Source organism: Chrysochloris asiatica, unplaced genomic scaffold, assembly GCF_000296735.1.
Source record: "Chrysochloris asiatica unplaced genomic scaffold, ChrAsi1.0 scaffold00069, whole genome shotgun sequence".
Lineage (NCBI taxonomy): Eukaryota > Metazoa > Chordata > Mammalia > Afrosoricida > Chrysochloridae > Chrysochloris > Chrysochloris asiatica.
Window position 1 is genome coordinate 1,815,153 of NW_006408587.1, and position 23,326 is coordinate 1,838,478.

Here is a 23,326-nt window from a genome sequence, read left to right on the forward strand (position 1 = left end):
CCTGAGGTTCGCAGCCCGATTCATAACCACTACGCTACCAGAGCTCCTTATTTTATTTATTTTAATTATTACTAATTAATAATTACCAAAATTTTACAAATTGGTATTAATTAGAGCATATATATACAGATTATTCTTCATCAGGCTAATAAATTCTAAAGATGATTTCTCTATCTATAGACAGATAGATAGGCAGAGGTATAGATCCCTTTGTGGAAGAACTGGATGTTTTGTATCGGTTGCTTTGGGGATTTTTATAACAAATTAGATTTGAGTTTGTAAAGTCAATATATTGTTGAGGTTATTTAGGTTTTCTAGTTTTGAAGGTTTTTTAGGTGTTGCATATGATTAAGTGCTTAACTACTAACTGAAAGATTGGTAGTTCAGACCTACCTAGAGCCAGCTCAAAAGTAAGCTTTGGTTATCAGCTTATGAAAGGTCATAATCTTGAAAACCTTATGGAGTGTAGCTCTATTTTGCATATCCGGGGTCATCATGAATTAGATTCTGCTTGATAGCAGTTAAAAACAAAAAACAAGAAAGTTTTGAAAGTTAAGAGAGGAATCATCACACTTAATAAGGAAATTCTATTTTTTAATGAATTGATTGTACTAATTAAATTATAGTAGGTAGTTTTGCTTAGAGTAAGTAAAAATACAATGAAAATCATCTTGTTCTTGTTTCGGTCTCAAGAAAGAGCTTCCAGAGGGCTCCTTTAGTAGAGGCGCTCTCCAGACCTTATTTCAGTTACATATGGTAGTAGTGTATCTATCATAATTCGATTTGAACCCATTTTCTCAAATTATTACATATCCATGGAGATTAAACATAGCTAAAACTTTCTTCCCCATGAACAGGTCATTTGCCTAAAATTTCTGTCTGTTCATTTTTATATATGCAGCTTTTAAAAAGATAATAATTTTTATTGTAATTTTCATACTGTAGAAGTTGAGTTTGCCTTTTAATCCCATTAAAACGTACTTTGTTTATGAAAGCTTGTTACCTACATTTTGCTCTATTTTGGTATTATCAGTTAACATATGAATCATGTTTTCTAAATTTTGTGAGGATGGTTGAATGGCTTTGTGAAGGAAGATGGAGAAATCAGAACTAGAAACTGTGACTTTGAATATCTTCCCACATAGACTTTTTGAGCAGCTTAACTCTATTCATTTTACTTTTGTTTTTAGATAGTTCTATACTTGCGCATGTGCTTGGCTCACAGTGCAGGTGTGGTACCCACCTCTCAAAGTTTGGCTGATATGCAAGATCATGCCCCAGCCATTGGACGCTATATACGGACTTTAATGTCAGGGAGCCAGGCAACATGCTCATCATCTTCTTCCAAGAGTGGGGAGACCAACCCTGTTCAGATCTACATTGGCCTACTTCAGCAGCTGTTAGCAGGTGTTGGAGGTAGGAACTCTTGAGTCCAAGGAAAGATTTTAAAGCACTTGAACCCTAAAATTAATTTTAAACTCTTCTGCAAATTTATAGTAAAATTATTATTCTCCTTAGTGTTGTAGTTAACATTAGTCGTCATTTCTTTTCTAAACTTATATAATTCATCCTTGATATACACTGTTGTCTTTTTAGAAAGAAATGCTAATATAAATTTTCACTTTTGAAATGCATATGGAGAATGGCATGAAATCCTTTCTTTTTATAGATAGCTAGTCTAAATTTGCTGTGTTGAATCATTAAGAGTTTTGTAATTTTTTTCATTGAACTGAGGGAGGGCTTCCTAAATCAGTAGGTCTTAAACTTTAATCTATAGATCCGTGTAGCCACATATTTGACAAGATTCTGATTTCTTATTTAGGTTTGCCTGTCATGTACTGTCTATTGGAAGCTGTTTCAGTATATCCAGAAAAACTGGCTACCAAATTTGTAGACAAAACAGAATGGATAAAGGTATGTCCTGTGTATGTATATTTATTTTGATTCCATACGTATCAGACTTTAAATCTCTTAGTTTCTTTTTCCAGCCAGTATTCCTGTGACCTTTTTTGCCTTTAGATTATCTTGAAAACTCCCTCATCATCAAACACCTACTGGAACAACTGTATTTCATCATATTCTGTTGGCCTATCTGGGTGAATTGGAAAATGAATTGAGAGTCATCTGAGTAAAAAATAATTATTTTCTTTCTTTAAAATTTATTTTAGAAATAAAATAAAGTTGAAAAATAAAGATTTGTATAGTTAAAAAATATATATACATATATGTAATATTTTTTCATAACCATCTCCCATTTACCCAAAGTGCCCCAACTTCCTGCCCCCTTTTTTCTACCTCTGATAAGCAAACTTAGGTAATTACTTATTTATATATGGTGTACCTTCTAGAGTTTACTTCTATGTTGTTGTTGTTGTTGTTAAGTGCCGTCAAGCTGGTTCTGACTCATCATGACCCTGTAGATGGTTTTCAAGGAGCGGCTTTTGAGTTTGAACCTTACAGTTCAAACTGACTGTGTGGTCCAGTGCTTATCCTACAATGCCGCACTGTATATACACAAAAATGTACATTGTTTCTTATCTCTCTTCTTTTACACAAAGGCAGCACAGGTACATTACCGTACCTCTTTAATGGAGGCTCTTTCTATATAATTTTACAAAGAGCATTCTCTGTTGTTGAAGAGTGCCATCATTTTCCATTGTATGAGTTTACCACAATTTATTCTAGATCCTTATTGAAGGTCACTTAGGTTATTTCCAGTCTGCTGCAATGAATAGTCGTTTCTTTTACATAAAAGGAAGTGCATGTTTCAGATGGATTCCCTACATGTAGAATTGCTGGATCAGAGGGCATGTCCTTTTGTAATTTTGGTATATTGGGCCACACCTTTCATGTGAATTGTATCAGTTTCCATGCTTGTCAGCACATGTTCTTGTCCTTTAGCCACCAGTAAATTTGTTTGATTTAGCAAGATTACAAGATTCTGAGTTAAATTTGAATTTCAGATGAACAAGAATAGCTTTTTAGTACAAATATGGCTCCTAAAGTTTTACCTTTTGTACCTAATGTGGTTCTCTTTGGAAAGTGCAGCTTGAATCATGATAAAATATGCAGATTGACTTGGTTAAGTGTTAAAGCATGAATGTAATTTTTGAAGATCTTGGATTAGTTTTATGCTTTTTTTGTAAATTCTTGTCTTAGGAATTTATTATTTTTGTTTTTGTAGTTCAGAAAATTTTTATTCTTTCTGAATATTTGCTGAGTTTTGATTGTTTAGATCAAGGGTGGACAAACTGCAACCCATGGACTAACAGGATTGCCTCTTGTTTTTGTATGACCTGTGAATTAAGACTAGATTTTATATTTTTAAATGATTGAAAAAAAATTAAGCGTATTTCATGCCATGTGAAGATTATAGTGTCCATATGTAAAGTTGTATTGGAATACAGCCATACCCATTCCTTCACATATTGTTTATGGTTGCTTTTATATAGAGTGGCAGAGTTGAGTAGTAACAACAGATAGCAAAGCTTAAAATATTAACTAATCTGGATTTTTATTAAAAAAAAAAAAAAACTACTGACCTCTGTTTTAGGTCATCTGTGTATTAAAATTCTACCTTTTGTATCTTTGGTGTAAAGGTACATGAGATTTTGGTATATAAATGAACTTTTACTTTGCTTCTAACTGATATTTTGTTGTCTTTTCCCTTGGTTGCTAGTAGATGGAGCATTATAATGTGTCATTTATTCTTTAGTTTTAAATGCCAGATGTTATCATCAGGGAAATAGTTATATATCTGTCATATCAGATGTTTTGCAGCAAGAAGATGACTATATGTCTTGTATATATTTCTTTTTTTTATACCTCTCAGAGTTTGATGAATAGCAGTAAAGAAGAGATGCGTGAACTGGCTGCATTGTTTTATTCTGTGGTGGTATCTACAGTGTCAGGAAATGAGCTGAAGTCAATGTTAGAACAGCTTATAAAGACTACAAAAGATAATCATGTATGTTATCAGTTTTTCTTCATTCATTTTTATGGGCCATAAGGTTCTATTGAAGTGTCTAACCTATTTTTTTACCTTTTGTCTTTGCATTTTTAAAGTGACCTTCCGGACTACTTGCTTTTATATACGAGGAGGCTTCAAAAGTTTGTGGAAAAATTCCATCTTTTTTTTTTTTTTTAAGATAAGAAATGCACAATATTAATTGTCTCTGTCCAGTCACAAAACGGATCTGACTCCATTCACTTACCAAATCTTGATATCACATGTCAACTGGTCACAATACCATGGACCCCGGGTGTGTGGGGTGGTGGTGGCACCAGACTCAGGAGAATGGACACTTGACCTTCCTCCTTCATGTCTCACCTTCTCACTCTGGCAAGGCTGGGAATCAATAAAGCGAGCTTCCCTCCCCCACCCCCCAAAAAAGGAACAGAAAGGTGGTGACTAAGTCACTGTGACCGGCAACCTTAGTACATGGAGCAGCTTTGCCACTGCCCTCCAGTCAAGCAATGCAGTCCTTTACAAGGTTTCATTTATGTCTTTCATGTCTCCCTCCTAAGGTACCTCAGAGAGGTGTGGGGAGCTATGAGTAAGGGAGCGTCACTCCAGAGCAGCCAACTACTTGATGGCAGATCTTTCCTCTTGGCACTTTTGTCAGACTCTGTTTATTATTGGTTTCCTTTACAGTTTTGTTCTTGGATTTCTCTTTCTCTAGCTTCAAAAATTCACTGAGTTAATTCTTCAATATTTTTTGACAGAAAGGAAAGCATAGCCAGATGAATGCTTTTTGTTTTCTTCTATGGGGTCGACATCTGGCTCCCAGCTTTCCAGCAACTTGAAGCAGAAGAAACACTCAACCAAGTCAGGCTCATTCTCAGCATGGCAGTGCATGAACCTAGCCTTGACCACTCCAGGGTGTAGGGAGTAGCCCTCTAAGAAGGGCCAGCTCTTTTCTTTTCCTTTTTATTGTGAATTATGTGATAGTTTACATGGGAGAACATTAGCTTTATATTCATCCTCTCGTATATCGTTTCATTGTAATATTTATAATCCCTAGCATGCATCATTAAACAACCCAAGGGTACACCCCGCAAGCCTACCCCCTGGCCACCAGTGCAACAGCCCCTCTTCCTTCCTGTGTCTAGAGTCCCCAGCCACTCCATCTTTCCACATCATCATCTCTGCCTCCATCTCTAGTGTCAGTGCCTCTCTGGGTATGGCTCTGCACTCCCCGCTCCTCTCCCTTGATGGTCCCAGGGGCCACTGCTTCTGGACTGCAAAATCAACCACTCCCCTCCTTGTGTTACAAATTATCTACCTTTACTTTTTCAACTTTCACAGTCAGTCCTGAGAATAATTATTCACTCTTGTACCACAAGAGTCTTATCCCCATCTCCTTTCATTTGCCCAGTCCAGATAGATTGCAAACCACTCAGTGGAGATTCTCCCTTCCCCTGCACCCTCGGAACTAGGTTCCCTCTTGAAAGCTTGTAAGCCAGTCACTTCTTGCCTTTGTAGGTCCCCCGCCCCCCCCAATTTTGGGTAGCCAGTGTCTAAGTTGGCCATTTTTAATTTGGTCGTTTGTCTTTTTCTTGTAGAGTTGTAGCTTTTTACAGCAACTTGCCCATCTCTGTCAACTTTGCATACCAAGGGGGTTGGAATGATCTTTGTTGTAAAGATTTGTTCCCTCTTTTGAGCTATTACATACATAAGTATAGGTCAAGTTCATCAAATTGTAGCAGATTCCTCTTTTTTTTTTTTTCTTCTTCTAGTTGAGTCTGATCATCCAGCCATTGAAGCCAGGTCATGTGGTTACTATCTGCAAGTATGGGTGTTCTTGTGCATCTCTCCTCACTTCATATCAGCTGGACACTTCACTCTCTGTTCTAGTCCTCTGTGGCCGTGTCACTGTTTTGGGGCCCAGGAGTCCCCAGGTCTTACCATACTGCTGGCCAACTAGGTCTCAGTCCAGGTTCACAGGAGTCTACAGAACATGGTCTGACTTAGCTCACAACTTGATTGCTGTTTTTCCCCCACTTCCCCTTACTGATGACCTACATTATCACCAGCCAGACCACATGCCTGCTTGTATATTCCCCTTGAGTCGTAGTCTTGGAAGGGGGTTTGCCGTGAGGGGACCCGGCCAGTTGCCTTGATGACTCCTTGGAGAACAACTTGCTATTCTTGTAGTAGTCAATCGGACTGCCATTATTTTTTTTTGTTTTTCCTGCCGGTCTTTCATTTCAAGAAATATCTTCTATTCATCTAGCCTTCCCAGGCTGGTCTGCTTGTCCTTTCAAGTGGAAATTTCCCACCTCAGAAGATTCTGGATGGGGTTCAGGATTCCACCTATGGTTTTATGCAGTGCAAATGCTCTGCAGGATGCCTCTTTCACTGGGCAAGTTTTAGCCCCATTTTAGGTATTCCAGTCAGTTATAGGCTGAAGACGGACTTTCAAGCTTTCTATAGTGATGCTTCTGGCTACTCCTTTCTCTCCCCTTTAAGTGACTATTTTACAATGGTATGCAAGGGAAACCAAGATTCAAAAGACAGCCAAGCATCTTAACATTATTTCCCCTCTTTTACTATTCAAGCCATGCCTCAATCCCTGTATCCCAGAGCCCTTTTGTTCCAAGGTTGTGCATACATCATTATTTACCTCTGTCCCACTTAGTCCATGCAAACCTGTCTAACTGTTCTCCCATCACCTTGTTCTTCCATTCCCCTACCCCTTCTTGTGTTTTGCCCCCTCCCCCTCCCGCCCCCAAGCACCCAAACTACCCTGTGTCTATTCCCTACTCTATGCTCCATCTTCCCATACATCCCGGTAGCCAGCATAGAATTTTTTTTCCCCATTTAGCATGGGTTCTTAATCTAATGATGGTCCTATGCAGTATTTCTCCTTTTGTGACTGACTAATTTCACTCAGCATAATGACCTCAAGGTTCATACATGTTAGGCAGTGGCTTGCAGCTTCCTTGTTATTATTCTTCAAGGTAACATAATATTCCATAGTGTGTATGTACCCAAGTTTGTTTATCTGTTCTTCCATTGATGGGCGCTTAGGCTGTCTCCATCTTTTTGCTGTCGTAAATAATGCTGCTATGAACATTGGTGTGCAATGTATCTACTCATGTTATGGCTCGTATTTCTTGTAGACAAATACCAAGTAGAGGAATTGCTGGATCATAAGATATGTCTATTTCCAACGTTCTGAGGAAGCGCCATATTGCTTTACTGAGAGGTTGGACCATTTTGCAATTCCACCAGCAATGTAGGAGCGTCCCAGTCCTCCGCATCCTCACCAGCATTTATTGTCCTCTACTTTTTTGATCTTTGCTGTTATTGTCTTTTTCCTATAGAGGTGTTGTAGTTTCCTATGTTGTTGTTGTCAAGTGCCATTGAGTTGATTCCGACCCATAGCGACCTTGTATAGGGTTTCCAAGGAGCAGCTGGTGAGCTTGAACCGCCGACCTTGCAGTTCAAACAACTTTGTAGTCTGGCGCATTAACCCACAGCTCCACACCAGGAATGTTTTAGAAATTAGTCCCTTGTCTGATGTGTTGTGGCAAAAGATTTTTGCCCATTCTGTGGGTTCCCTTTTTACTCTTGGTGAAGTCTTTTCAGGTACATAAGTTTTTAATTTTTAGTATGTCCCAATCATCTATTTTGTCTTCTTTTGTTTGTGTGATTTTCAAAACGTTTGATAGTCTGTGTATACCTTGTATTAGAACCCTATTTTTTCATTGATGGCCTTTATTATTCTGGGACTCACATTTAGGTCTTTAATCCATGCTGAGTTGGTTTTTATATAAGGTCTTGTTTGAATCTTTTGCATATTGTTTTCCAGTTGTCAGTACTGTCAGTTGAAGAGACTATTAACCTCCCCATGTAATATACTTAGGCACTTTTTCGAAAATCAGTTTGCTGTATGTGGATGAGTTAATTTCTGTTCCACTGATCACTGTATCTCTCATTGTACCAGTAATAGCTGTTTTGACCACTCTAGCCGTGTAGTGAATTTTGAAATTAGAGAATGAGAGGTTTCCAGTGTTCTTCTTCTTAAGCAGTGCTTTGCTTATCTTGGGTCTCTTTCCTTTCCATATAAAGTTTGTAATTGTTTTTTCCACCTCTTTGAAGAATGTTGTAGGAATGTGGATTGAAATTGCATATGTGTAAATTGCTTTGGGCAGTATTGACATTTTCACAATGTTAAGTCTTCCTATCCAGGAGCATGGTATTTTCTTCCACTTTTTGTGTTTTGTAGTTTTCTCTGTATAGGTCCTCTGTTTTGCTGGTTACATTTATTCCTAGATATTTCATCTTTTGGACTGCTATTGTAAATGGTATTGCTTTCCTAATGTCCTTTTCAGCACTGTCATTGTTAATGTAGAGGAATCCAGCTGATTTTTGTATGTTGGTCTTATACCCTGCCACTTTGCCGAATCTTCCAGTGAGGTCTGGTAACTTTTATTTACCTATTCTTTATGGTTTTCTATATATAGGATCATATTGTCTGAAAATGGAGACCATTTTATTTCCTCTTTATTTATTTGGATGCCTTTAATTTCCCTGTCTTGCTGTATAGCTCTTGTTAAGATTTCCAGCACAATATTGAATAGGAGTGGTGACAAAGGGCATGCTTGTCTGGTTCTTGTTCATAGAGGGAAGGCTTTCAGTTTCTCTCCATTGACAGTAATGTTAGCTGTTGGTTTTGTATTGTTGTTATTATTAAGTGCTTTCGAGTCGATTCTGACCCATAGCGACCCTGTATAGGGTTTCCGAGGAGTAGCTGGTGAGCTTGAACTGCCAACCTTGCAGTTCAAACGGCATTGCAGTCTGGCGCATTAACCCAGAGCATCATAGTATATGCTCTTTATTATGTTGAGGAATTGCCCTTCAATTCCTACTTTGTTGAATGTTTTTATCAGGAATGGATGTTGGATTTTGTCAGATGCCTTTTCTGCATCAATCATTATGATCACAGGGTTCTTTTTTTGTTTGTTTGTTTAGATGGTGGATTGCATTGATCGTTTTTCTAATGTTGAATCATCCTTGCGTCCCTGATATGAATCCCACTTGATCATTATGTATTATCTTTTTGATGTGCTGCTGGATTCTTTTGGCTAGGATTTTGTTGAGAATTTTTGCATCTGTGTTCATGAGGGATATTGGTGTATAATTTTCTTTCTTAATGACATCCTTCCTTGGTTTTGGTATGAGGGTTATGCTTGCTTCATAAAATGTATTAGAAAGTTTTCCATCCTCTTCTATATTCTGAAATAATGTGAGTAAAATTTGTGACAGCTCTTCCCTGAATGTTTGTTAGAACTCACCAGTGAAGCCATCTGGACCTGGACTTTTTTTGGTTAGGAGTTTTTTGATGACCTGATCAATTTCTTCTTTTGTTATGGTTTTTTTCTACTTCAATCTGTTTAGCTAAAATGTATCCATCTCTTCTAAGTTTTCAAATTTGTTAGAGTACAACTCTTTATAATATTCTGTTATTATCCTTTTAATTTTGTTTGTTTGCGTTGTGACATCGCCAATGTAGTTTTTAATGAGAGTCATTTGTGTCTTCTCCTTTTCTTTTGTTAGGTGTACCAGTGTTTTGTCAATTTTATTAATCCTTTCAAAGGACCAGCTTCTTGTCCTGTTGATTATATTGTTTTTCTGTTTTCTGTCTCATTTATTTCTGCTCTAATCTTATTATTTTTTTCTTTTTGTGGCTGAAGGTTCTCTCTGTTGATTTGTTTCTAATTGTTGGAAATGCTGTGTTAATGTGTTAATTTTGGTTCTTCTTTTTGGATGTGTGCATTTATTGCAATAAATTATCCTCTCAGCACCATTTTTGCTGTGTCCCAAAGATTTTGGTATGTTGTGTTTTCATTCTTATTTGTGTCTAGGAACTTTTTGAATTCACATTTTATTTCTTCTACCACCCAGTTGCTTTTTAGCAGGGTGTTATTCAGTTTCCATGTATTTGACTTGATTTCTTTGGTTTTCCTATTGTTGACTTCTAATTTGATAGCTTTGTGGTCTGAGAAGATGCTTTTGTAATATTTTCATATTTGGAAACTTATGGAGGCTTGTTTTGTGGCCTAACACATGGTTTATTCTGGAGAATGTTCCATGGGCACCGGAAAAGAATGTATATTGTACTGTTGTTGGGTCGAGTATTCTGTACACATCTATGAAGTCCAGTTGGCTGATTGTGTTGTTTAGTTCCTCTGTGTCTTTGTCGAATTTCTTTCTAGTTGCTTTATCCATTTTAGAAAGTGGTGTATTAAAATTGCCCACTGTTATTATTGGTTGGTTGGTTATCTGCGGTGGAGCCGGTTCCGACTCATAGCAACCCTGTACAGGGTTTTCTGAGGCTGTGAATCTTTACAGGACCCGAAAGCCTCATATCTCTCCTGTGGAACAGCTGGCAGTTTCGAAGTGCCGAGCTTGAGGTTCGCAGCCCGATTCGTAACCACTACGCTACCAGAGCTCCTTATTATTATTATAAATTCGTCTATTTCTTTCTTCAAATCTATTGGAGTTTGCTTTATATATTTTGGAGCTCTTTCATTATGATTTTTATTATGGTTGTGTCATCTTGTTCGGTTGTCCCTTTAATCATGAGATAATGTCCATCTCTATCTGTTATGCTGGTTTTTGTCTTAAAGTTTATTTTATCAGAGGTTAGTATTGCCACTCCTGCTTGTTTTATATTGCAATTAGCTTGGTATATTTTTTTCTACTCTGACTTTTAGTCTGTTTTTGTCTCTGTGAGTAAGGTATGTCTCTTGTAGACAAAATATTGAAGGATCTTGTTTTCTTATCCATTCTCCCACTCTCAGTCTCTTAACTGGTGCATTTAATCTGTTTACATTCAGTGTAATTATCAATAGGTATGGGTTAATTGCTGACATTATGTTTTTTGTGTGTGTGGTGGTGCTGGTTTCTTTGTTCTGCATGGCTTCCTGTGCTGAGTTCATGTTTTTTGTGTTCTTGTCAGTTTCCTCATAGTTTTAATGTTTCCATGTTCTTCTTGGAATTTCATTTTCTTGGTATCTTGTGAAGTATTATTTTTCTTTGAGGTTACCTTTTATTCCATTAACTTTTCCCTCCATTTAATAGAGTTTATTTTATCCTGTAATGTACCTGACTTTCTCACCATCTGGATCTCTGTTCCCACAGGTTTACCTTCTTTCACAGTGGAATTGTTTTGATCATAGACTGACCTCCAGATCCTCTGAATTTGTTGTTAAAGTTTTGTTCTGTTCTTGATTCTTCCATTTGTTGACTTGAGTTCCTGGTTGTGCTGCCACGTAGGTCAATCTCTGGTTGTTGTCTGTTCTTGTTGGTTCTCAGTGCACAGAACTCCCTTTAGGGTGTTTTGTAGTGCAGGGTTGGCTTTGGCAAAATCCCTTAGCTTCTGTTTATCCTGGAATATTTTGATTACACCATCGTATTTCATTGACAGCTTTGCTGGATAGAGGATTCTTGGGTGGCAGTTTTTTTCTTTCAGGGTTTTTTATATGTCTCCCCATTGCCTTCTTGCCTGCATGGTTTCTGCTGAGAGATAAAGGGCCAGTTCTTGAATATAGTGATGTGGTGGCCCTTGAGATAGCACTATCAGGCTAGGGGCAAAGACAGGGCACCCATTCTACTACTGCTGACCCTATTTTAATTCAGTTTTCCAGAAACGCTTTGAAGCCTCATTGTATTATTGTGAAGATTAAATGAGATACATTACATCAGTTCAGTCATTCCAGTACGAAACTTGAATCCTTATATGGATAGGCACTGTTCTAGTACTAGGTAGATCCAAAATCCAGACCCACTGCTGTCAAGTCGATTCTGACTCATAGCAACCAGATAGAGATCTGATACTGTAAATTTAACTATTAAAACAATGTGTTATCAAATATTTTATTTCCTTCTTTGTGTTTAGCAGTGTTCATTATTAGAAATAGAATCAGTTTATTATATTTTGTTTGCAGTAGGGTAAAATGATGCTTGAAAATTAAAATAGATTTGGGAAGGTGCTGTAAACTAGAAGGAAGCATGGAATCTATTGTTGTTAAGTGCTGTTTAGTTGGTTCTGACTCATAGTGACCCTTTATAGGGTTCTCAAGGAACAGCTGGTGAATTTGAACTGCTCATCTTGTGGTTCACACTGACCTTGTGGTCCAGTGCTTTATGCCACAGTGTCACACCAGGACTCTAAGATAGCTCATTGATGTTAAGAGTGGGCATTGAATTAGAGATCTAACTCTTCAGTTAAAAGTCAGCTTCACTTCTTAGAATTCTCGCTTTTAGAAACTAAAGGTTTCCCTTGTCTCTGGCCAGATTGAGTATTTATTGTCCAGTGATCACTTTGTTCTTTGGCCTTGTGTTTTATTGGAGAGATGAGTATAATAAACCTGTTCTTGGCATGTAAAAAAGAGACAGAGACATATGCTATTGTGTTGTTACATTCAGAGTCCAGAGATACAGCATGGATCCTTGCTTGCATTGGGATTCACAGTGGGAAGATATTTGGCTAAAAAGAAAGTGAGAATTGCAGAGCAACAAGACCTGGAGACATGTGCTGGTTTTCTTCCTGAACAAGAGGAACTCATTCACAGTGCCACAGAAACAATAGGTAATACATGACTTCATGCTCAGGTAGTGTTGCAGTTTTTGAAATATGTTGAAAGTTTAATAGAGCATTGCATTTAAAGGCACACAATTTTCCTCAAACATATTTGAATCTCAGATAAACAAGAATTTGAATGCTACTGCTAATTAAATTCTGCATTCTTAATGGTAAGAGTACATTTTTATGTTTCTATATAATAGATGATTCAGTTATGGAAATAAAATAAACATTAAAAAGGACACTACTCTATTTCCTGTAGCCATGTGTTATTGCAAAATTAATGTTGACAGATTATCACTTAGAAATATACCTTAGGCCAGGGGTGGGGAACCTTTTTTCTGCCAAAATTGATAACATCATTTGCAGTCCATACAAAATAATCAACTTGAAAAAGATCAAACATGTAACTCCCCCCTAATGTGCGGTTGCCTTGGCAATCCCAGACCAAATGATTTCGTGGGCCTTAAATGCACAAAGGCTGGATTTCCCCTACCCCTGCCTCAGAGCTTGGTTTTATTTCGCTGTCTTTTAAATCTTGAATGCATTGTTGGTGCTTTGAGTCATGAGCGTAGTAGTATGTGATTCTCTGTTTTGTCTGAATGTATTCACAGGCTCATTTTTGGACAGTACGTCACCCATCCTGGCAATTGCTGCCTGCACAGCCCTGGGTGAAATTGGCAGAAATGGTCCACTCCCAATCCCCAGTGAGGGATCTGGCTTTACCAAACTGCATCTTGTGGAAAGCTTAATAAATAGAATACCGTCTAGCAAAGAAACAAATAAGGCAAGTCTCTCTTTTCTTCTTTTCCTCTGAAACTTTCTGTATTTATAGGTATGTAAATGAGCAAAACCAAATTGTAATGAGGATAGATGAACTGTATATAGCTTTGGGATAGAGATAATATTTGAACATTGTAGTATGTGTACTGTTTTAACCCAGAAATTTCCGTTTTGCCCTATACTATTTTCTTAACGATGAGAGTGAGAGAGTCAAAGCATAAGTTAATTCTCTTGTCATCTACAAAAAATTATTTTGTCATATTACATGGTGGATGACAAAGTGTTAAGTATTAACTCTTATGATTGATTTTTTAATATTAGATAAAATACTACAGAACCCTAACTAGAGAGTAACACAGATGATGTGGGTGGAGAGGGTGGTGGTATGTTGTAGAGTTGGTTCCAACTCCTAGAGACCCTGTAAAAGGTTTCCATGACTATAAATCTGTATGGGAGCAGAAAGCCTCATTCTTCTCCTGCGGAATGGTGGTGGTCCGTGGAGTCGGTTCTGACTCATAGTAACCCTGCATAGGGTATCCAGGGCTGTAAATCTTCACAGGAGCAGAAAACCTTATCTTTCTTTTATGCAATGGCTGGGGGTTTCGAACTCTGACCTTACGGTTACTAGCCCAACTCATAGCTACTGCCACTGACCTTGCAGTTAGCTGTCCAATTTGTAATCCACTCTTCTACCAGGGCTCCTTTGGGTGAAGGGGAAGGCAAAAAAAAGTGCTGCTAGTTTTTGAGCAGCTGAAATGACTTTGCCTCACTTGCAGTCAGCCCAGAGCTTGCCAAAAAAAAAAAAAGGACATTCATGGGTAGGTGGGACCATTGTGAAATTGTGAAATGACAGGTAAAATTGCTTCTGAGGATGTACTTAAGAGGCCAAAACTGCCAGCACAAAACAAAAACAAAACTTACCTCCTACATCTAGATTGGCTTTAAGAAATCTGGATAAGCAGCGTGAGCACCCTGCAAGGGAAGGAGCTTTATAGCTTTTAGTTTTAGAAAAGTATTTTCATAGACTTTAAAAATATACTCTTTATAATTAGAAACCAAAACTTTGAAGTCTAAGATAAGTTAATTAACTGAAAAACAACTTACTACAAGTTTTTTATAGCATGATAGTTTTATCCTTGGCCTAGATATTGATTAAAGTTGGAAAGCTCGCATAGTGTACTTTGTATTGTTGTGAAGTTCCGTCAAGTTGGTTCCAATTCATAGTGACCCTGTATAAGGTTTCCGAGGAGCAACTGATGAGCTTGAACCGTCGACCTTGCAGTTCAAATGGCTTTGCAATCTGGTGCATTAACCCATAGCGCCACACCAGGACTCCATACTTTCCATTTGTTGTTGTTGTTATGTGCCGTGGAGTCGGTTCCAACTCATAGCGACCCTGGACAGGGTTTCTGAGGCTGTAAATCTTGACGGGAACAGAAAGCCTCATTTTTCTCCTGCAGAAAAGCTGGTAGTTTCGAACTGCTGACTGTGAGGTTAGCAGCCTGATTCGTAACCACTACGCTACCAGAGCTCCTTATACTTTCCATTAGCTATTACTATTTAACGAATTGTTACCAACCATTGGAATCCTGGTGTGACACTGAAGGCTAATGTACTGGACTGTGAGGTTGGTTTGAATGGCAAGGTCAGTTCACGTTCCCCAGCCACTCCTCAGAAACCGTATACAGGGTTGTTATGCTTCTGAACCAACTTGACGGCACTTAACAACAACTACCATTGATGAGCACTTGTTATGTGCCAGGCAGTATTGTAAGTGCTCTACATACATACATGCATATATTAAATGAGTCCTCCAAAAAATCGAGTGAAGTAGTTATTACCGCCATATTCCAGAAGAGAAAAGAAAGTCACAGAGACCAGGGTAACTAAGAGAGAACAGAAATAACATAAGGTCATACACCTGTAAAGGCTAGTTAAATGGAACAGCAGTGATTTGTTCCTAGGCCTCCTTGGCCTAGAACTCACATCCTTAACTGCTATAATTTGAAGGATAAAAAGCTTACTCTTATAGGCTTGTTTTCTTCTTTTGAAACTTTACATACATAATGGACTCAATTTTATGCTTTTCTACCTCAGTGTCTTAAGAACCCTGGTAGTGTAGTGGATTACATGTTGGACTGCTAACCACAAGGTCAGCAGTTCAAATCTACCAGTCATTCCTGAGAAGCAAGATGAGGCTTTCTGCTCTTGTAAAGATTTACGCCTCAGAAATCCTGTAACTTTATACAGCATCATTATGAGTTGGTACCATCTTAACCACATACCACCACTCCCACCACCTCTTTGAGTTACAGAGGATAAGACATATAATGTAACATTGTTATGTGCCATAAAGTTGGTTCTAACCCTTAGCAACCCTGCATAAAGTTTCTCAGGAGCAGCTTGTGAGCTTGAACTGCTGACCTTGCTATTCAAACTGATTTTGCAGTCCAGGTTATTAACCCACAGTACCACACTAAGATTGGGTACTTAAAAAGAAACTTATACATAGTGCATTACTTAGAAAAGACAACCCCTCTTTGCCATATAATTTTTTTAAACACTAGACAGCACTTAACAACATCCTCAGGTAAAGCTTTTATATAATATGCTTCACAAAATTTTTTTTCCTGTATTCTTCCAGATGAAAGAAAGAGCAATCCAAACACTGGGGTATTTTCCAGTTGGGGATGGAGAGTTTCCTCATCAGAAACGCCTCTTGCAAGGTCTCATGGATTCTGTGGAGGTATTTATATTGCTATCTGATTGTTAGTTATTAAAATAAAAGACATTATTTAAATTTTGCGTTTTAACCTAAACCTTTTACTCATTTGTTCAGCAAGTACTTCTCAAGTGTCATCCCTGGCATGGTCACCCTGCTGGGCACAGCATTGGACTACATTATCTAGGTGTGGACATTTCTGTCTTACCTTTTTTGAGTAGTATGGAGTAGTATAGGTGGAAGGGGAAAGCCACTCTTCTCAGCTGGATGTAGAGAATGGGTGCTGGGACTCCAGTGGCTCTGGCATCTGCTGACTTGCCTTCTGTTGTTGGAAGCAGTGGAGAAGAGCTACAAGTAGGTCACTGCCTGAGCACAACCTGACGTGGCCTCTGTCTACTCGGGCTGTGATTTTTGTCACTCATGTTTTTATACACCAGAGTCCCAAGCCTTCTTTACTCTTAAGTTTTTGAAAGCCCCATACTTATTTCCTTCTCAACTTGCTGTTCTCCATAAGAACCCTTTTTGACCTTCAGTTGTTTTATACTCACATGAATCCTTGTATTTTCTCTTCACAGCATTTATCACACATTTCAAGGCAGAGTCTGTTTTAGTCTTCATTATAACACAGGTGCTGAGCAGTGTGTTTGGTAGTTGTAGATCTCACTGTGCATGTAAGGCAGTGGAATCACTAAGGAATGTGTGATTAATTCTGCCTCAAAGAGTTGCTACAGGTTTTTTGGAGATGTTTTTGCTGGGCCTTGTAGAATGGGAGCAGGAGGGCAAGGGCTAAGGTCTGAAGCAGCTGAATTCAGGTAATTCAGTACTTTAACAGTGAAATTTTTTTTATAATCTCAAACCATGTCAGGTTTTCTCTGGTTGTCACTGACATTATAAATTATAACCACTTGGTAAAAAGCTTATGATGCTTTCTTCTTCTTCTTTTTTTTTTTTTTTAATTCATGCGAGATAGGGGCTTCTTTTAGTTTCATTTAAATAAATGAAAATTTGTATCCTTTACTTGCTATTGAAATAATTATCTTATGAATTATAAAATATCAAATACATGAAAAATTGGAAACTTGGAATGAATGGAAAAAATATGCATAGCAAAAATCAGTAAAACAAAATAGCTTCATAATCAACGACAACAAAGTTTTAAAGTTTTTTAAAGTTGTTTTAACTTATTGTATTACTGAAAAATTCAAACATACATGAAGAGAGTAATGTGCCTCTTCTTCTGTTAATCTATTGAAACTATTATTTTTTTCTGACCCCCCTATGCACAACCTAGATAGCATATAATCCATAAATATAAAATTTTGTTTTTGTGTCATCGACACTAGGAAACATGTAAAAACAAGTACGTACAGCGAATCCTTAACATATCCTCTATATTGGAATACCTTTTCTCAGCTTGGCCATCACCAAGAGCAGCATGTAACCAGGAAGCAGTAGGGATTCAAGAGTAGTACTAAACCTGTAAATCCTTTTTCCTTGTGTGAGAAACATTGTCGCTATCCTGATACTGCCTCAGTTGTTCTTAGTAACTGGTGGATTGCTATAAACCCCTGTCCTAGGACCTGATGGGGCTCCGGATGGAGAACTGGGGTGGACTGCCTTACCCTATATGAGGTCACTGATAAATTATCATGTGTTTACTGACAAATGCTCAAAAAATTCAATCTGTACTCACTTTAGTGAGAGTTAGGCTTTATTAGTTGAGTTTGCAAAATCGGGTGTCCGGATAGTGCCTATTTCCTTTTTATGGTTACATTCTTATTTTAAAGTTTCTACTTCTCCAACAGGTCCTCCGTCAGCCTCCCCTAATTCTTTCTGTTTTATACATATCCCGAGGAGCTCTGGTAGCGAAGTGGTTAAGAATCAGCTGCTAACCTCAAGGTTGTCAGTTCTAAATTACCAGCCATTCCGCAGGAAAAAAATGAGGCTTCTGCTCCCATAAAGATTTACAGCCTTGGAAACCCTGTACTGGGTCGCTATGAGTCTGAACCAACTCCTCGGTACTTAACAACAACAACAACAACAAATACTTATCCCTTGTGCATGGTTCCTATTGCTCTATCAGCCCACAATCTGTGCCTGTGTCAATTAGCAACTTCTGGGACCTTTTGAGTCCTTATTCCTGAAGGTGGACCAACCTGAGATTTATTTTTCACTCACACTTGAAGTTGTTTTTGTTAGTGCCACTGAGTCAGTTTCAACTCTTGGCGACCTTGTTGTTGTTGTTAAGTGCCGTCGAGTCAGTTCCGACCCATGGTCGGACCTGAGGTGCAGCAGGTGAGCTTGAACCACCAACCTTGCAGTTCACGTGGCTTTGCAAACTGGCGCGTTAACCCACAGCACCACACCAGGACTCCTTAGCAACGTCAGGTGATAATTATTGTGCAGTTTCGCAAATCAGGCATTATGCTAGGAACTTTTTTTTTTTAAATGCTTTATTGTGAATTATGAGATAGTTTACATGGGAGGACATCAGTTTCACATTGATCCCATCGTATATTGTTTCCTTGCCATGGTTAACAATTCCTTCCATGCATCATCCATCAACCAATGGTATACCCTACAAACCTGCCCCCTTGTTGTCCGCATACTGCCGGTCTCCCTCTCCGGGTCCAAAGTTTCCAGCCACTCCATCTTTCCATGTTTTAGGAACTTGATTGAACCAACCACAAGGCCAGAAGTTCAAGCTTACCACCCTATACAGAGTTGCTTGGGGTTGTAAGCGACTCGGTGACACTTAACAACAACAAGCCTCACTGCAGCCTAATGGGGTGATGATGGTGTTTTGGTTGTGGTGGTTATGTGCCAGGGAGTCAGTTCTGACTTATAGCTACCCTGCTTCGGGTTTCTGAGGATGCAAGTCTTTATGGGAGCAGAAAGCCTCATCTTTCTCCCTCAGAATGGATGGTAGTTTTGAACTGCTGACCTTGAGGTTAACAGCCTGACTTGTAATTACTGTGCTCCAATGAAGACACTGAGTCTCAGAAACATTTAAATAAGAGTATGTCACTGGTAAAATGCAGACAGAATTTGAATCAAAGTCTGTGTGGTTTTAAAGTCAATGCCCCCTTCCCCTAACTGAACAGGATCTTGTTTCCCAAAATTGCATGTTACTGCTTAGTGGTTCTCTGTTGAGGATGAGGTATGTAGCATGAACTTTGGAAAATATATCCATTCCTTTACTCTACCTTGTTTTTGAGGACTCCTGTATTTGCTAAAAGCAAACCAGACAAAGGAGTGAAAAACATAGTATTTTGAGAAATAAGACATTAAATGACCTTTCTGTAGAAATAGATGTTTTGTGAACATGTTCTTTGTCATTCACGGCTTTTATTTTCCTTTGTTGCAGGCCAAGCAGATAGAACTTCAGTTCACTATCGGCGAAGCCATCACTAGTGCTGCAATAGGAACTAGTTCTGTAGCTGCCCGAGATGCCTGGCTAGTGACTGAAGAAGAATACACTCCTCCCACTGGTACGAAATACTCAGCTAATCCTTTTATAATCATCAAGTAACCCTTTTCTGATACCCTGATCACATTTGAAGCAAGCACACACACACATGCTCACACACACTAAACTTTTTCGGATTTTTTTTTGTCTGTTTTATCAACTTAGTTCAGTCAAGAAAAATAATTGATTAAAGGAGAGTGAGCATGAAGTTAACAAAAGCTTTTTAAATTCCTTTGGCAAGCAAGCAACAGAGTAAACTATGTAATTACCTTTAAATTTGTGCTCTTTAGATGGGGATTAGTGTATCCTCATCTAAAGTCGAGGTATAACTTTCTTTGTGTTTGGTCCAAATAACTGAATCACATGTTATTCCAAGCCTTTAACATGTCCAAACACTTTCTTAGAACTGTTTTTCTTTGTACTTCCAAGACTTCCTGGGCTTTTTCCTTACCTTTGACTTTTCATTCTTTTTCACTGCCTCTTTTTTCTTCACACTCACCATCGGTTTTGGACTATCCCAGATCAGCAATACCTATATCTTATACCAACTTTTTGATGATCTTTTACCTTGGAATCATTGTGTTAAACTGCAGGGCTGTTTTTTAAACCATTTGTTTGATATTTTCACACAGAACTCCCACAGTTATCAATTTCTTTGTGTCTAAATCTGAAATTATCATCTCTTCTTCCTCTGACTCTGTAAACTGTTCGTCATCTTAATTTCCTAAAATAAGTCTCTTTTGTTACTCCCTACCTTAAAAATAATAACATTTCTATCAGTTACTCAAACCTAATGAGGACAGAAACGAAAAAAGGATCTACACTGAACCTAGAGAGATCATTATTGTTAAATGAAAACTGAAAAGGGGGGAAACCAATAAGGAAAAAATGTTTACAAGAGAGCTCAGGTTTTAGGTGTTAAGATGCTCTTAATTAGGAAGAGTAGTTTCAATTCTCAAGGGAGTGGTGGTCCTTATTTTCATTTTACCAATGATTGAAATATGTTTTGTCTCACCTTTTCCATTTCAGATAGTGAGATAAATCTACAGTTTTGTGTTCTCTAAAATAGTAGTTTCTTAAGACCCTTTTGGCAGCTTGATTTTTATTTTCTTTGAAAACAAATTAGTTATCTACATGTGAAACTTTTTCATAGCCATGGAGGGCTAATTTGTAGATGTATTTATAATGTATTTATTAAGTGCTTAATAGGAGCCAGGTATGAGTCTCTGTGTTTGCAATGCAGGAATGACTAAACCCATAGAAAATCCTGCTCTCCTGGAACTTTACATTCTAGGGGGAGACAGACAAGAGGCAGAATAAGCAGGGTAAAATGTGTAACTTGCTAAATGGTAATAATTTCTAGGAAGAGAAGTAAAGCACGAAAAGGGAATAGGTCAACTTTGGAAGGTAGTTATTAATAGAGTGCTGAGGACAACTAAATTATTCTCAGGAAGATGATGTTAAACAACCTGCAGTGGGTAAGGGAGTGAACTGGTTGGAATTTGGGGGGAAGAGTATTCCCGGTAGAGGCAGTAACAAGTGCAAAGGCTCTGAGACATGAGTATGTGTTTGAGGGCAGTTTGGCTAGCGCAAAATGAGTGAGTAGAAGAGGAGTAAGATATGAGATGAAGTCAGATCATGTGGAACCTTTTAGTCCATTATGAGGCTTTCTGTAGAAAGCAGTTACAGGTTTGTGAGCTGAGGAGAGACACAATCTGACTTCCAATGCTGTATTTAGAAAATAAGCTGAAGTGGAACCAGGGCAGAAGCAAGGAGCTTAGTTAGGAGATTGTTGCAGTACCCCAGGTGTTACATGATGGTGACTTGAATGATGGTGATAGCACGGAGGTGGAGAGAAATGGTTGGTTTAAGATATTTTGGATGCATTGCCAACAGGATTTGCTATTGAATTGAATGGCAGATGTGAGAGGAGTCAGTGATGACTTCAAAGTTCTTATTGTGAGCAATTGGAAGAATTGAGTTTCCATTTATTGGGTGGGGGAGATTCAGATTTGTGAAGTGGGAGCAGGGTGGATGCAGGGTAAAACTCTTTCACTGGTTGATCTTTCTCCTCCTCACTCCCAGCAGTGTTGGAATCTCTCAGTTCCTCCATGCCTTTAGCTGGGACTGATGCCGTCCTGGACAAAGCTAGCTAGGAGCCAGTTGAATATGTGAATATGGAGTTTTGAAGAGTTTCAGATTGGAAATAAATTTTTGGGTGTTTTATAAAGATAGTATTGAAATTCATGAAAGTATATGTGATCACCAGGGGAGTGAAAGAAGTTCAACAACTAAGTTCTAGAGTTCTCTAGCACTGATGTTTGAACACTAAGAAGAAACCCGAAAAGGACACCAAACAGGAGCAGTTGGAGGGGGCAGTCCAACAGTTATGCCCTAGAGGTGAAGGGAAGAAGGTCTCAGAGGGTGAGGAGGTTGGGTAGGGACGAAGTGTGTGAAATGCTGCTGATTAATCAGGTAAGATAATAATTGAGGTAGTGATTGGTGACTTTTATGAGTAGTGTCTAGTGTTGTAGGGACAGTCTGGTTTGGAGTTGGTTCAAGAAAAAATAAGGGAGAAAATGTAGAACTAATTATAGACAACAGTTTTGAGAATTTTGATGTGAAACTGTGGTTCTCAACTTGGAAGAGTCCTCCCTCTTATAGACATTGAGCAATGTCTGGGGAGGTGGGCACTACTGGTGTCTTGTAGTTACACATTACTGTTGTTAAGTGCCATTGTCGAGTTAGTTCCGATTCATAGGGACCTTGTATAGGATTTCCAAGGAGCAGCTGTTGAGTTTGAACTGCTGACCTTGTGGTCCAGTGCTTTCTCTCACAGCGCCACACAAAGACATGAAGCCAGGAATGTTGCTGAACATCCTGTGATGGAAGGAACAGCCCCACAACAGAATTATCCAGCTAAAAATGTTAGTAGTGTTGAAGGTGAGAAACTCTGGAGTTAATTAAACAAGAGAGGAGGTGGAATATGAAGGCAGAAGAGGTTTGTGTATTCGTTTTGATTTTAGATGGGAGGTAGGAAAGAGTAGAGTAAGAAAAGTTGATGGATCTGGAGTGAGTAGGGATAAGTTTTCATTCTATGATAGTACAGTTACTTGGGTACCTTTGAAATGCCAAACTCTGAAATGAATGATTATTGATTCATCCAGCAACTTACTTAAAAACTTGGGTATTTAGATTTTAATATATTATAGGATTATAATATGTAAATGTTGGTTTGCCTGTGTGGGATGTGTGTGTTTGGATGGGTTTGAGGTTTGTTGTGTTTGTGGTGTATGTCCTGGTTTGTGAGATCCCTGGTCTTTTTATGTGTGTGTGTATATATATATATATATCTGAATGTGTGCCTCTCTCCTATTTTTGACTGTATTTCACAGATGTGGTCCCTGCTTTCTTGTCAAATGTATGACCCCTGGATATATGTAAATCTCAAGATTGTGTGTTCTCTTGCATTATAGTTTTGATCCATACGTAGGGTACAAGACGCTGAGTAAATACCAATTTAAATTTATTTTTTTAGGAAGATACATTGGATTATTTTAATTATTTCTTACATTTCTTTTCCCTAGGAGCCAAAGTGAATGATGTGGTCCCATGGGTGTTGGACATGATTTTAAATAAACAAATCATCAGCTCCAACCCACATGTGAGGCAAGCAGCTTGCATTTGGCTACTTTCCCTTGTGAGAAAGCTGAGTACCCATAAAGAAGTGAAGGTAAGCCATTCTTTAAATATGAC

General features: G+C 38.3%; 1 protein-coding gene across 1 annotated transcript in view; it reads left to right on the top strand.

Annotated features, from left to right (window-relative positions):
• KIAA0368 (KIAA0368 ortholog) overlaps window positions 1-23,326 on the top strand; it is a 115,841-nt gene that overhangs the window by 42,148 nt on the left and 50,367 nt on the right. The window contains exons 17-24 of the mRNA XM_006864672.1: window positions 1,191-1,416; window positions 1,823-1,914; window positions 3,833-3,967; window positions 12,440-12,602; window positions 13,211-13,383; window positions 16,024-16,125; window positions 19,469-19,592; window positions 23,158-23,303. Coding sequence (XP_006864734.1) covers window positions 1,191-1,416; window positions 1,823-1,914; window positions 3,833-3,967; window positions 12,440-12,602; window positions 13,211-13,383; window positions 16,024-16,125; window positions 19,469-19,592; window positions 23,158-23,303 — 1,161 coding nt within the window. The remainder of the gene's footprint in view (window positions 1-1,190; window positions 1,417-1,822; window positions 1,915-3,832; window positions 3,968-12,439; window positions 12,603-13,210; window positions 13,384-16,023; window positions 16,126-19,468; window positions 19,593-23,157; window positions 23,304-23,326) is intronic.